This window comes from Rhineura floridana, chromosome 22 (assembly GCF_030035675.1).
Source record: "Rhineura floridana isolate rRhiFlo1 chromosome 22, rRhiFlo1.hap2, whole genome shotgun sequence".
In the NCBI taxonomy this organism is placed as follows: domain Eukaryota; kingdom Metazoa; phylum Chordata; class Lepidosauria; order Squamata; family Rhineuridae; genus Rhineura; species Rhineura floridana.
Window position 1 is genome coordinate 13,645,062 of NC_084501.1, and position 12,373 is coordinate 13,657,434.

Genomic DNA, 12,373 nt, shown 5'->3' on the forward strand with positions numbered 1-12,373 from the left:
TTTCTTATTTTTCCATTCTTAAGTTCATTTCTCCACATTTCTGTATCGGTTTGCAATTTTTTTAAAAAAAAAGTCCTCATGAAAATTTGTCAACATTTTCATCTGAATTTCTTTTCATATCCACATTCAATTTTGCCTAATGCACACTTTTAGGGGACAATTTGCCCCCTACTGAAATGAATTTTGTATGTCGTTTTCACTCATACATGCATGTAACATGTGAATATATGCATATGGGTAACGTGCATTTCCGTGCACATTATCCGGCTGGAGAACTATGTTGCATAATTCGAGGATGTGCGAATTTTGAAGGACTGCTGTGTCTCAGTTAGCATATTGTTTCGGAAAGTGTGAATTAGGTAGGCTCACCTTCAAATGCAAACTGAATTGAATTTCTCTCTACCCTTGTTGCTCCCTAACTGCTGCATATCAAGCTGTGGCTAAAGGCATAGCTTCAGAGGCTAGGTCAAAAAGTTGGCAAGCCTCAATTAAAGCATCTTTCTTTTACAAAGCCAATCGGTGAATCTTTTTTCTTCGCCTTTGGCAAATCTGCATAGCTTTTTTTTTAAAAAAAATTCACTGAATGTGCACCCAGTGAATCTTTTGAACCAAAGTTTTGGGAAGGTGCAATACTGAGCCTTTTCCACTGGAGGGTAGCAGAGCCCATGGAAGAGTTTTATCTTTCCCCACTTCCCTTAAAGGTGGAGTCTCAAAATGAAAGGACTTGATGGAGGAGAGGAGTTTTTAGTGAGACAACTTCCTCCTGCTCCACCAACACCCACATCTCCCCTCCGAAGCAAAAGTGGTGGGTCTCACTGGCAACGTGCGGCTTCCATGCAACGTATTGATGGCGGCTTGTGCTTCTGCATGCGTTTGGAACTTCACGAAAGCGCAGCCTGGTGGAGGAGACAGATAAGAGAGACAGAGAGAGTCACAGATCGACAGATTGAACCACAGGCCTTCTGTGCTACAGGTGGATAAACAGATGCTCCTTTGCGGTTAGAGCCAAGCTGTATATTCAGCAGAATCACACAGCGGTCAAGTCATTATTGGACTGTACCACTTTCACATTGCAGGGTGGGGGGGATGGATGAATCTTTAACACGTCTTAAAAAAATGCTTCTCCGGACACTCCTCCATTTCCTGCACGTAGAAACCCACCGCATCACAAAGAAGGGTTGAAGTTAGCATTGTGCCATTTATGTGCCAGATTTCTACGTGCAGGGAGGGCTTTGCTGGTGGAGGAGTTTTCAGAAAATTGGGATTCTGCCACCTGCAGTTGGAAAGGAGGCAGCTTTGGAAAGAGGACTTTCTCTAGCGTGGGATTCTTCTCAATGTGCGGATCAGCCTCAGTTTGCGCTGGCTGCAGGGGCTGCTGGGAGATGGAGTCCAACAAAATTCCGAGGACCACAGGTCCTCCATCCTTGTTTTAATACAGGGATGCAGAACACGGATAGCTGGGGATGATGGGAGTTGTAGTCCAAAACATGTGAAGGGCACCAGGTCAGCCCCACCCGCACCACCCCCTTGCTCTGGGGCAACTGTCGGCAACAGTAGCCGTGGGGAGGTCAGCTGTCTATTCCTCCTCACCTTTGCTGGTGCTGTCAGGACCACGCAGCACCGTGCATTCGTCGATGTTCCCGAAGGGCTCAAACATTTTCCGGACGTCCTCATCTGTCTGCTGCTTGCCCAACATCCCTACAAAGAGCTTCCTGTCTTCTGGAAGGAGGAGACGGGAGGTTGCTCAGATAAAAAGGCCGGCCTGGAGAATCCCAGCCTGCCTTGTGAACATTTCCACCTCAAAATATCCCCCCCACACACACACACACTCACTACACAAAAGTGTCTCTGCAAAGTTTGTCTTCAGTTCCCCTTTTGGGAACCAAATGCTAAAAAAATAAAAATGGAGTGAGGGTGGGGAGGGTCTGTAGGAAACTTAGCCGGCCCTCACATCCTTCGCCAACTTGGTGCCCTACAGACTACAACTCCCATCAGCCTCAGCCGGTGCTGGCTGGAACTGTAGTCCAAAATATTATTATTATTTTAAGATTTATATCCTGCCTTTCCTCCCAAGAAGGAGGCCAGGGTGGCAAACAAAAGCACTAAAAACGCTCTAAAAATGTAAATGTACTGCCTTCGAGTCGATTCCGACGTATGGCAACCCTATGAATAGGGTTTTCATGAGGCTGAGAGGCAGTGACTGGCCCAAAGTCACCCAGTGAGCTTCATGGCTGTGTGGGGATTCGAACCCTGGTCTCCCAGGTCGTAGTCCAATATGACATCCTTACAAACATATTAAAACAAAACATATCTGGAGGGGCACCAGGTTTGCAAAGGCTGTGCTAGGGGAAATCAAGCCTGTCCAGAAATCGGAGGTCAGCTTCTCACAAACACCACACAAGGAGGTGACACTTGTGCCTGAACTGCCCCACACATCCCGGAACCCCTTGCTTAGTGACGGTACCTCCTCTACTTTCGCTGTCCGCTGGTTTCACCTGGATTGGCCGGTTCATCTGGAACGAGAAGGAGACAGAGGGTGTGGAACCGGACCCAGAGAAAGGTGAAGGGGGGGCAGATGAAAGGGTTATCTCATTTCATCCTCACGACAACCCGCAAAGTAGAATAGTGTCAAGAGTTAGTGACTCATCCAAGGGGCAAATGAGTTCCCTGGCTGGGGAGGGAGAGAAATTCAGTTTGCGTTGAAATCCAAATCTGTCAAATTTGCACTTTCCGAAACGATATGAGAAGCAAAACATAGCCACCGTTCAATATTCACACTTCTCTGAATCTTGCAATGCAGTTCTCCAACCAAAAGTGCATACATTAGGGAAATCAAAGTGGACATAAAGATGAATACCTTAGTGAAAAGAACATGTGAAAATGCGTCACATCAGGAAAAACTGCTTGCAGAAGTGTGTACGTCAAAACTACATACAAAAATGGGTTTCTTAGGGAAAATTCACAAATGCTGAAGAACAGGAAAAATGAAAAACTAAGTGAACTGAAATTGACAGATCTTTCCATCCCTACTCAGGAGGAAAGGAACACCTCCCATGAGGTGTTAGTAATGGACAGAAACTGCAGGGAGGCGGATTTTGGATAAACACTAGCAAAAGCGATTCAAAGGGGACATAACTCGCATAATTATCCCTGACCATTGGCAATGCTGGCTAAGGATGGGGTTGGAAAGATCTGTCTGGTTCTCTCCATTTCTCATGTTTCCAGTGTTCAGTTCTCTACGTTTCTATAGCGATTTCCAATTAAAAAAAAATCCTCATGAAAATTCTCCACCGTTTTAGTGTGAATGTCTCCAAATAAAAACATTTTTGTAGGCAGTTTTGACAAACGCACATATTTCTGCAAGCCATTTCTCATCACATCATGCCTTTTTGCATGTTATTTTTGCTCTTATTCATTTTTATGCACACTTTCCCCTCATGTATGCATTTTTGTAAATGTTGTTTAGTTGGTGAACTGCATCCCAAAATTCTAAAAAATGCGAATTTCGAAGGATGGCTGTGTTTCGGTGCTCTCATTGTTTCTGAAAGTGCAAATTTGATAAATTGTGCTTGAAATGCAAACTGAATCAAAATTCTCACCCATCCCTAGCTGAGGATGATGGGAGCAACATCTGGAGGGCAATAGGTGTTCCTCACCTCTCCTTTGTTTATCCAGGATTAAAAATTAGGAAATGTGATATTGGGACATGCACGCAACTCCTGATCCAGCTCATAGCTCAACAAGTTTAGCATTTTAAAATGATTATTTATTATACATTTATATCTGACCTATTGTCTGAGGAGCTCAAGGAGGTGTGCATCATTCGCCCTCATGTCCGTTCACAACAATCCTGTAAGGTAGGTTTTTAGGCTGAGAGACGGTGGCTGCAACCCAAGGTTGCATCCAGGGGGCTTTGTGGCTGAGTGGGGATTTGAACCCCCGTCCCCCAGATCCTAGCCCAACACTCTTAACCGATACACCATGCAGGCTCTCATTTTGCATGGAAACGCCCTCCCTTCCATACAAGCACACACACACAGCCCCAGACAGCTGTGGGAGGGGTTAAGGCCCCACTGGAGAGCACTCTCCTCCGGCCTGCAGGATTAGAAAGAGCTAGATTATCTCAGTGGGCAGCTGGGGCCTTTTTCTGTAAAAGCATTTGTAATCATATTAAAGGAAAAAGCAGCCCTTGAGGAGGCGGACAAGGCCGCTGAAACGCCCAATTGCCAACGGGAGGAGGGAAAGGGGTTGGGAAAGAGAGAGAAAGGGAAATTTAGCCAGCAAGGACTTGCTCACACGGTTCCATCTGGTCTCCCCTGCATTTTCACATTGGCGTGAAACAGCTGGGGTGGGGAGGGATGAAGACAGGACCACCTTATACCATTAGTCTATCAAGCTCAGTATTGTCTACACTGATGGGCAGTGGCTGTCCAGGATTTCAGGCAGCGGTCATTCCCACAGCTAACTGGAGATGCCATCGGGGATTGAAAGTGGGACTTTCTCCATGCAAAACAGGTGCTCTGCCACTGAGCTGGGGCCTTTTCTCACTGGAATAGGGCTACATTTTGGAAGTGAAGGAGCGCATTGTGACAGCCCCCGCAGCCCATGACGTGTGAGGAGGTTACCATTCGAGCTGCTGGCGTGAAGCAGGAACCCCATCAAAGAAAAGACGTATCTAGCCTCTGCTTACTCATTTCCCTCATTCTCTGCACGCTACTCTGTCATGCACACAAGCTTGAAAGCGTCTTTATCACCTCATTCACTTGCCAGAGAAAGAGGATGTTCATCAGCCACCCTGCCGCTGCCAATCAGTGTCAACAATTGTGAGTTAAGTGGACTGACTTGGTGTAAGGTAGCTTCCTATGTTGCTAATAAAAATCAGCCAAAAATGCACAATAGCAGAAACAGTCTGAAAACATAGAAAACAGCTGAGAACAAGCACTTAAATACACACACACCACAATAAACTCATCAGCCACTAGTCATCCCTGTAATCCTATGCCTATGTTCCTAGCAGTGAACACAGTGGCCTTCTGAGTGGATGTGGATAGGATTGTGCTGTTAGATCCTTGGATGTTGGCTGTGGCCCTGCCTTCCAGACACTAGTGACTTGGTCTATGCTTTGGCATGCTCGGGGAACCTCCCAACTAGACTACTACAATGCCCGGTACATGGTGCTGCCCTTGGAAGCAGTTCGGAAAGTCCAGCCCACCCTGAATGTGGAAGCTCAGCTTTACTCATGTGTAGTGCCAATTCTTTTCAATCCTTGCTGCTTCAACTAGTTTTTTCTTAAACTAAATTCGGTGCACTGGGCTTTTTTTTAAAAAAAAATGAAATCCTTTAAATCCATAAATAAAATCCATAAAGATGTTCTAGTCTTTAAATCCACTGGCTGCCAATTCAGTTCCAGGCCCAATTCAAGGTCTTCATGTTAGAGTTTAAAGCCCTAAACGACTTAGGCCCCAAATCTATGAAAGACCACCTCCTTCCCCACAGACCCTCCCGGGTGTTGAGATTGGCACAGGAGGCCCTGTTGGTCATTCCACTGCCCTCATACATTTGGAGAGGCTGCGTGTATGGCCTGGGAGAGGGCATTCCTTGTACCACCCTGGGGTCCCTTTGGGAGGAAGGGCAGGGTAGACATTTAATAACACATAAATAGAAATAAGTAAGAAAGTTGTGGGGCTCCCTCCCAACAGAGGTGCGCCTGGCGCCTTCACTGTACAGTTTCTGTCATGTGCCGAAGATGCACCTCTTTGCCCTGGCTTTTGACACTTGAGATATGTATATTTTAGGACCCTCTCTAGTTGTGGTTATAATCTGTTTTAAACAGTTTTGAATGTTGTACTTTAGATTGTTGTGACCCGCCCTGGAAACAACACTAATAATAATTCCAAAATGTGGGGCACCTTCTCTCACACACCTCCCTGTGAATCAAGACAACATGGTGTCGCAGGTGCGGCTGGCCTCTCCTGATGAGGTAATCCTGGACTAAATGTAGGGCAATGTCAGCAGTGGTGCTGGATTATGGGACTCCCTCTTGACGGAGGTTGATCCGTCTATGGGCAGAAAGGCTTTTTCAGGAGCTGCGGTTATTCTTATGTGCTAGATGCTATTGCGAATAGGTGTTTCTTACAACTGCATACAGTTCAAAGGCACAGAAACGTGCAAACAAAATGGGACAGGGCGGGGACTAGGGTGTTTGGGGCTTTTTAAATGAAGGGTGGGGGGACGACGACTCTGGGGAGTGGGGGGGACATGACAGAGGTTTATACAATTACATGGCATGGGGAAAGAGAAGCTGATGGCAGCCATTCCATTAGGCTGCAACAGGGGGAAAGAAGGGAAGCAGGGCCACTCCATCGGCCAGCATCTTTTGGTTCCTCCTCTCCCTGAAAAGCTTCCATTCCAGCTGCTCATTACAGACATTTGCTAGGAACTGACTTTGCTTTCTCCAACTCCTTTCCCCTTTTCTGTCATGTGTTTTAGACTGTAAGCCGGAGGGCAGAGGTCTGTCTTATCACTGCTCTCGGGAAGCTGCGAAGGGTGCCTTTCTTTGGTGGGATAAAAAAGGCTTTTAAACAAACAAATACATATTCCCCATCCTCACCCGTAACAGTAGAACTCAGAGTTATGCCAGGGCAAAAAGGAGAGGACTACTTCACACAATGCCTTATTAGCTTATGGAACTCCCTGCCCCAAGACACGGGGAGGTACGCTGGCTTGGAACCCTTGAGGAGAGCATTAGGCAAATCTGCCAAGGAGATGTCTGCTAAGAGCTATTAGCAGGCAACAACCGAAGAGAATCTCCCGCGCTCAGAAAGGGTTTAACTGTGAATAATGGGGACAAAAAACCCAAATGAAAACAAAAACATGAGAGGGCTCCAGTGTTCACGCCCTGCCTGTGGGCTTCCCAGTGGCCTCTGATTGGCCACTCTGGGGAACAAGATGCTGGGTGGGCTGGTGCTTTGGTATGAACAAGCAAGGCTCTTCCTATTGTTCTTATTATGGAACCGTTAACAGGCTTTTTAATTATTGATTGCAAGATGCTTGAAGTGCACCTTGACAGCAACCCTCCCCACCTCCCCCAGCAGCATATTGAATTTAGCTCTAAATATAAATAACAATCGATAGGGAGAAGTGTAAGGAGGCGAGGGTGCCAAGTGCCTCTGCTGAGGGCACAGAGAGGGCTGACGATCTAGAGGAATCCAGCAGAGCCTATTCACCACCCCTCATGATCTCTAGATATGCAAGCACATTTGAGATACCAAACAATTCTGCACTACAGATCCATAGGCCAGGCGGTGGAGAAGGGTGGCCCCAATGTCAGTGGGGGCAGGGAATCCGCTCCGGGTTTTCATCCGAACTTTCAAGCAGCTGTCCAATAACAAATAAATAAAATCTTTCCTTCCCCCATCATTGCAATGATAACAACAATCACAAATGTGCAGACAGGCTGCTTCAGGGGGGAAGGTCTGGATAAAAATGTCATAAACATGAATACTAACAAAATAATGCTTCCTTTTACCCTTTCTCCACCGTGGGATCCCCCTGACCTCTGACTACCCCTCTCCTGCTCCCCTGCAGCGATGGTGGGGTGAGGACTCCTAGCTGAGCTATCCATGTAATGAACGCTCTGCTAATTGACTTGGTGGTCGATGGCTATTGCTAATGTGTGGTGTGTGTGTGTGTTTTGGCTGTGTCGATCAAACAGGGACAGCCTGCGGTGAAAGTGCAGAGGGTGTTGGCCACGCAGTACTCCAGGGTGAGCCAATCGAGGCAAATTATATGCCACATTCCCGGAAATCTCTCAGGGCTCAAACCCAGGAACTGGTGTTCCGTTCTTGGGTTACGGTCGCCAACACCAAGATCATGCACAGAATGCCCTTCCCTTCCCCCATTGAGGGGGGAAACTCAGAAAAGGTTTTCGCTAGAAACTAGAATTTGTGGACATCCAATGACACTGAACGTTGGATGATTCAGGACAGACAACAGAAAGTCCTTCTTCACATAGCACGTGGTTACACGATGGAATTCACTCCCAGAGGATGCAGCGATGGCCACCAACTTGGATGGCTTCAAAAGAAGATTAGACAAATTCATGGAGAATAAGGCTCTCAATGGCTACTAGCCATGAAATCTGAATTTCACATACACGCTCATGGGGTCTGAACTGGCGGTGACTGACCAGGAGAGAGACCTCGGGGTTGCAGTGGACAGAACGATGAAAATGTCGACCCAGTGTGCAGCAGCTGTGAAAGAGGCAAATTCCATGCTAGGGATAATTAGGAAAGGTATTGAAAATAAAACAGCCGATATCATCATGCCGTTGTATAAATCTATGGTGCGGCCGCATTTGGAATACTGTGTACAGTTCTGGTCGCCTCATCTCAGAAAGGATATTATAGAGTTGGAAAAGGTTCAGAAGAGGGCAACCAGAATGATCAAGGGGATGGAGCGACTCCCTTACGAGGAAAGGTTGCAGCATTTGGGGCTTTTTAGTTTAGAGAAAAGGCGGGTCAGAGGAGACATGATAGAAGTGTATAAAATTATGCATGGCACTGAGAAAGTGGATATAGAAAAGTTCTTCTCCCTCTCTCATAATACTAGAACTCGTGGACATTCAAAGAAGCTGAATGTTGGAAGATTCAGGACAGACAAAAGGAAGTACTTCTTTACTCAGCGCATAGTTAAACTATGGAATTTGCTCCCACAAGATGCAGTAATGGCCACCAGCTTGGACGGCTTTAAAAGAAGATTAGACAAATTCATGGAGGACAGGGCTATCAATGGCTACTAGCCATGATGGCTGTGCTGTGCCACCCTAGTCAGAGGCAGCATGCTTCTGAAAACCAGTTGCCGGAAGCCTCAGGAGGGGAGAGTGTTCTTGCACTCGGGTCCTGCTTGCGGGCTTCCCCCAGGCACCTGGTTGGCCACTGTGAGAACAGGATGCTGGACTAGATGGGCCACTGGCCTGATCCAGCAGGCTCTTCTTATGTTCTAAGATGTGACGGATGAGAATGGGGGACAGGAATCTAGTGCATTTATTTTTATTATTGTTATTCAATATGAGAAAAATATATCTCAATGTTTTTGTTTCAAACAACAGAACAGGGACAACTTAAGAGGAAGGTTATCTATTGGGTACGCACTTTATATTGTGAATATATTGAGAGAAAATGGGGTGGCATAGCGGTTAGAGTGGGGCCTGGGAGACCAGGCCTCGGCCCCTCACTCAGCTATGAAACTTCACTGGGCCAGTCACCATCTCTCAACCTCACAGGGTTGTTGTGAAGACAAACAGGGGAGGGGGAGAAGCATGCATGCCACCTTGGGCTCCATTGAGCAGGGCTAGGGAAACTTTGGCCCTCCAGATGTTGCTGAACTGCAACTAGATTCGTGAAAATAGCATACACAGTGCATTATGTTAGGAAGAATTACTTGGAAATTTTTTTTTATGTTAGTCAAACCTGCCTACAAAAATGTATTTATTAGGAGAAATTTGCACTAAAATGCTGGAGAATTTTCATGAGGATTTAAAAACAAACTTCACAAATTGCTGCAAAAATTTGGAAAACTGAATTTGAGATTAGAAAAATACAAAACTGAGAGAACGGCAGTGGACAGATACTTCCATCCCTGGGGCAACTCCAATGACCCTCCAGACAAAGAAGCGCTTGGTAGCCAGGAAGCCAATAAGGGCAGTGACGCTAAAGAGCCCATTGGCTTGTGGGGCGTAAGCAGCCAAACCACAAGCCGGGAAGAGGGTTCCAGAACATGGCCCACCATGCAAAGGCTGTTCAGCTGGGTGGTGTCCGAAGACTTCGCTTGGGGGCTAGTTCTTCAGTTGCGATTTCCTCAGCTTTGAGGAGCGGAACACAGGTTCGGGAGGGCAAGCATGTCGGTGAATTCAGACGAAGAAATGGAATGGAATTTGCCAAGGTTCACTTATGCATCCCAGGTCCAGAACAACCAATCCAGCAGTCAATCAATCCAGGAAAATATCCGGCAATCAATCCAGCAAATATGAACAATCAATCCAGAAAACAGTATTCCCTGTTGTTGCTGCTGTCAGCCTGCAAATGCTACGTAATTGATTACAACCCTTCCCTCCCTTTGCATTGCATCCAAATGACTGGGGTGGTATCACGTAATGACGATGTCACTTACGTAATCAATTAATAAAGTTACGTAATTCCGCCACAGTGGACACAGCGAGGCCAATCATGTAGTATTTGGCAGAAGACGAAATGCAGCGGGATGGAAACAGAGCTGCATGCAAAGAATATACTATGAGATGGGCAACAATGCCTTCTGACATCCCCAGGGGTGTGTGGGTACCCAAGAGACTGGCTTATACAAAAAGACTGCATTTTGGTACCCCCAAACATGTGAGGGGATGTAGACGGCTCTGTTCCAGGAGCTGTGCAGGCCACAGCTTTATAGAAGACGGCTTGCTTTGCAGTGCAGCAGAGGGCAGGATTCCCTTCCCAACACAGGGACACCCCCCCCCATGCTCCTCACTGCCTCCCCACCACAAGCCACCCCCTAAAGCTCCATGCGGGGATTGGGATCTGGTTGCCATGGTGCCCAAGGCCTGTATCTTTCTCCCACATCAGCCTCTGCCTCGCGTTGCTACGGCAACTGGTGCAGCTGAGGGATGGGGGACTGTGCAACTCCCTTTTTTTAATTCCTCACAAATAACACACCATTATTATCACCACCACCACCATTTGGAAAAGCCAGCCTCTCCCCATTGCACTGCTATACAAATCAGAACAGGACAGAGTCACCACTGGGAATTTAAGAGAGATAGGAAGATGCCAGGACCTTTCATTGGGACTTAGATGGGGTGGAGTGGCCGAGGCGGGGGAAGGTGGGAGGGAGAAGAGAAAAGAGGGGAGAGGTTTATCTTGGGGTTCATTCACTTTAGGCCTGCACAATTTCCTGTTCCTAAAGAGAGCTGATCCACCTGGCGTGAGATTGTCTGTGGGTCTGCAAACTCCCTCCCTGCCACAATTTGAAGGCAAGGGCCATATGTGCGGTTTTGGACTGATAGGCAATGCCTTATATCCAAATGAATTTTACTCAGAGGAAATCAGTTGAAATTAATGGTTCTAAGTTAGACAGATCCATTAATTTCAATCGGTCTACTCTGAGTAGGGTTAACGTTGGATGCAACCCATGATGATGATGACTGAAATAGTTATTAGTTTTTAATTATTATTATTTACTATTAGTAGTTACATAGGATAGTATCCAGCTAAGTTCTACTCAGAGACCCACAGAAATTTATGGAACTAAGTTGGTAATGTTGACCGATTTCAGTGGGTCTACTCTGAATGGGACTGACATGGGAGACAACCCATAGCACCATTAATATGCATGGTTTTGCTCAAAGTAACAACAGGGCAAGTCTCTGCCCTGAGGGGCTTACAAACTAAAATTGAATAGCAGAGAGGGAGGGAGAGATATAGTGGCAGTGCTAACAAACAAACTCTGAAAGAATATGCATTTATTGCAGGACAAGGTAGGTCCCTGTCCTGAGGGGCTTACAAACTAAAATTTGACAAGAGAGAGAGGGAGTTAAAAATAAAAAGGGGTTATTTAAAAAAAAAATCAGGAAGAATATGCATTTATTTCGGCACAAGAGGAGAAGTCTTTGCCCAAAGCAGCCTGCGGAAGCTGAACAGAGTGGAGGTACAGACTGAGGTTGCATTTATTTCCATTACGAGCACCCAGGCGTAGTTTCAGGAGTGGGACAAGAGATCTAAGGGATCTGTGTCAAATGTGCATGTCTTTTATTTTTTAAAAAACACATGCCATTTTAGTTGGCATTTATAGCTTTTTTTAAAAAAACAACTCAGCTTTTTTCCTCCAAAGCATTCAGAGCTCTCGTGATTAAATACGCCGCAGGGAAAGTACCCCATTTTATCATGAGACGAGGTGAAGGCTTCTGTGCTGTGCATTAATTCCCACCACAATTCCCCAAGATATGGACGAATCCAGAAATAATAATAAAATAACAATAATAATAATAAAACAACAACAACTCTCAACTTCTTAAGCCCCCCCATCTCTGTCAGAAAAATCACCGGGGGGGGGGGATGAAAAAAAGTGGACGGCGAAAAGGGAGCAGGTGCTCGGTAACGATGGCAACGGGAGAATATACACCATGGTAACCGCCCACTCATTTCCAATTCGCCCATCATGTTGCCATAGGAACTGTGCTGACATCATAACTTATCTCTCTAAACAATGACCCGGAGACTTTGGCAAAGGAGGGGAGAGAAAGGGGGGAGGGGGAAGAAGGAAAGGTGTGTCTATTTTCCTAACAAAAGATGAATAAGCAAGGTGTCTTTGCTTTCCAAAA

General features: G+C 46.3%; 1 protein-coding gene across 2 annotated transcripts in view; it reads right to left on the minus strand.

Annotated features, from left to right (window-relative positions):
* CELF3 (CUGBP Elav-like family member 3) overlaps positions 1-12,373 on the minus strand; it is a 58,082-nt gene that overhangs the window by 18,302 nt on the left and 27,407 nt on the right. For both annotated transcript variants that reach the window (XM_061606926.1, XM_061606927.1), the window contains 3 exons: positions 2,465-2,513; positions 1,591-1,719; positions 817-896 (listed from right to left, as the gene is read on the minus strand). In XM_061606926.1, the coding sequence (XP_061462910.1) occupies positions 817-896; positions 1,591-1,719; positions 2,465-2,513 (258 nt within the window). The remainder of the gene's footprint in view (positions 1-816; positions 897-1,590; positions 1,720-2,464; positions 2,514-12,373) is intronic.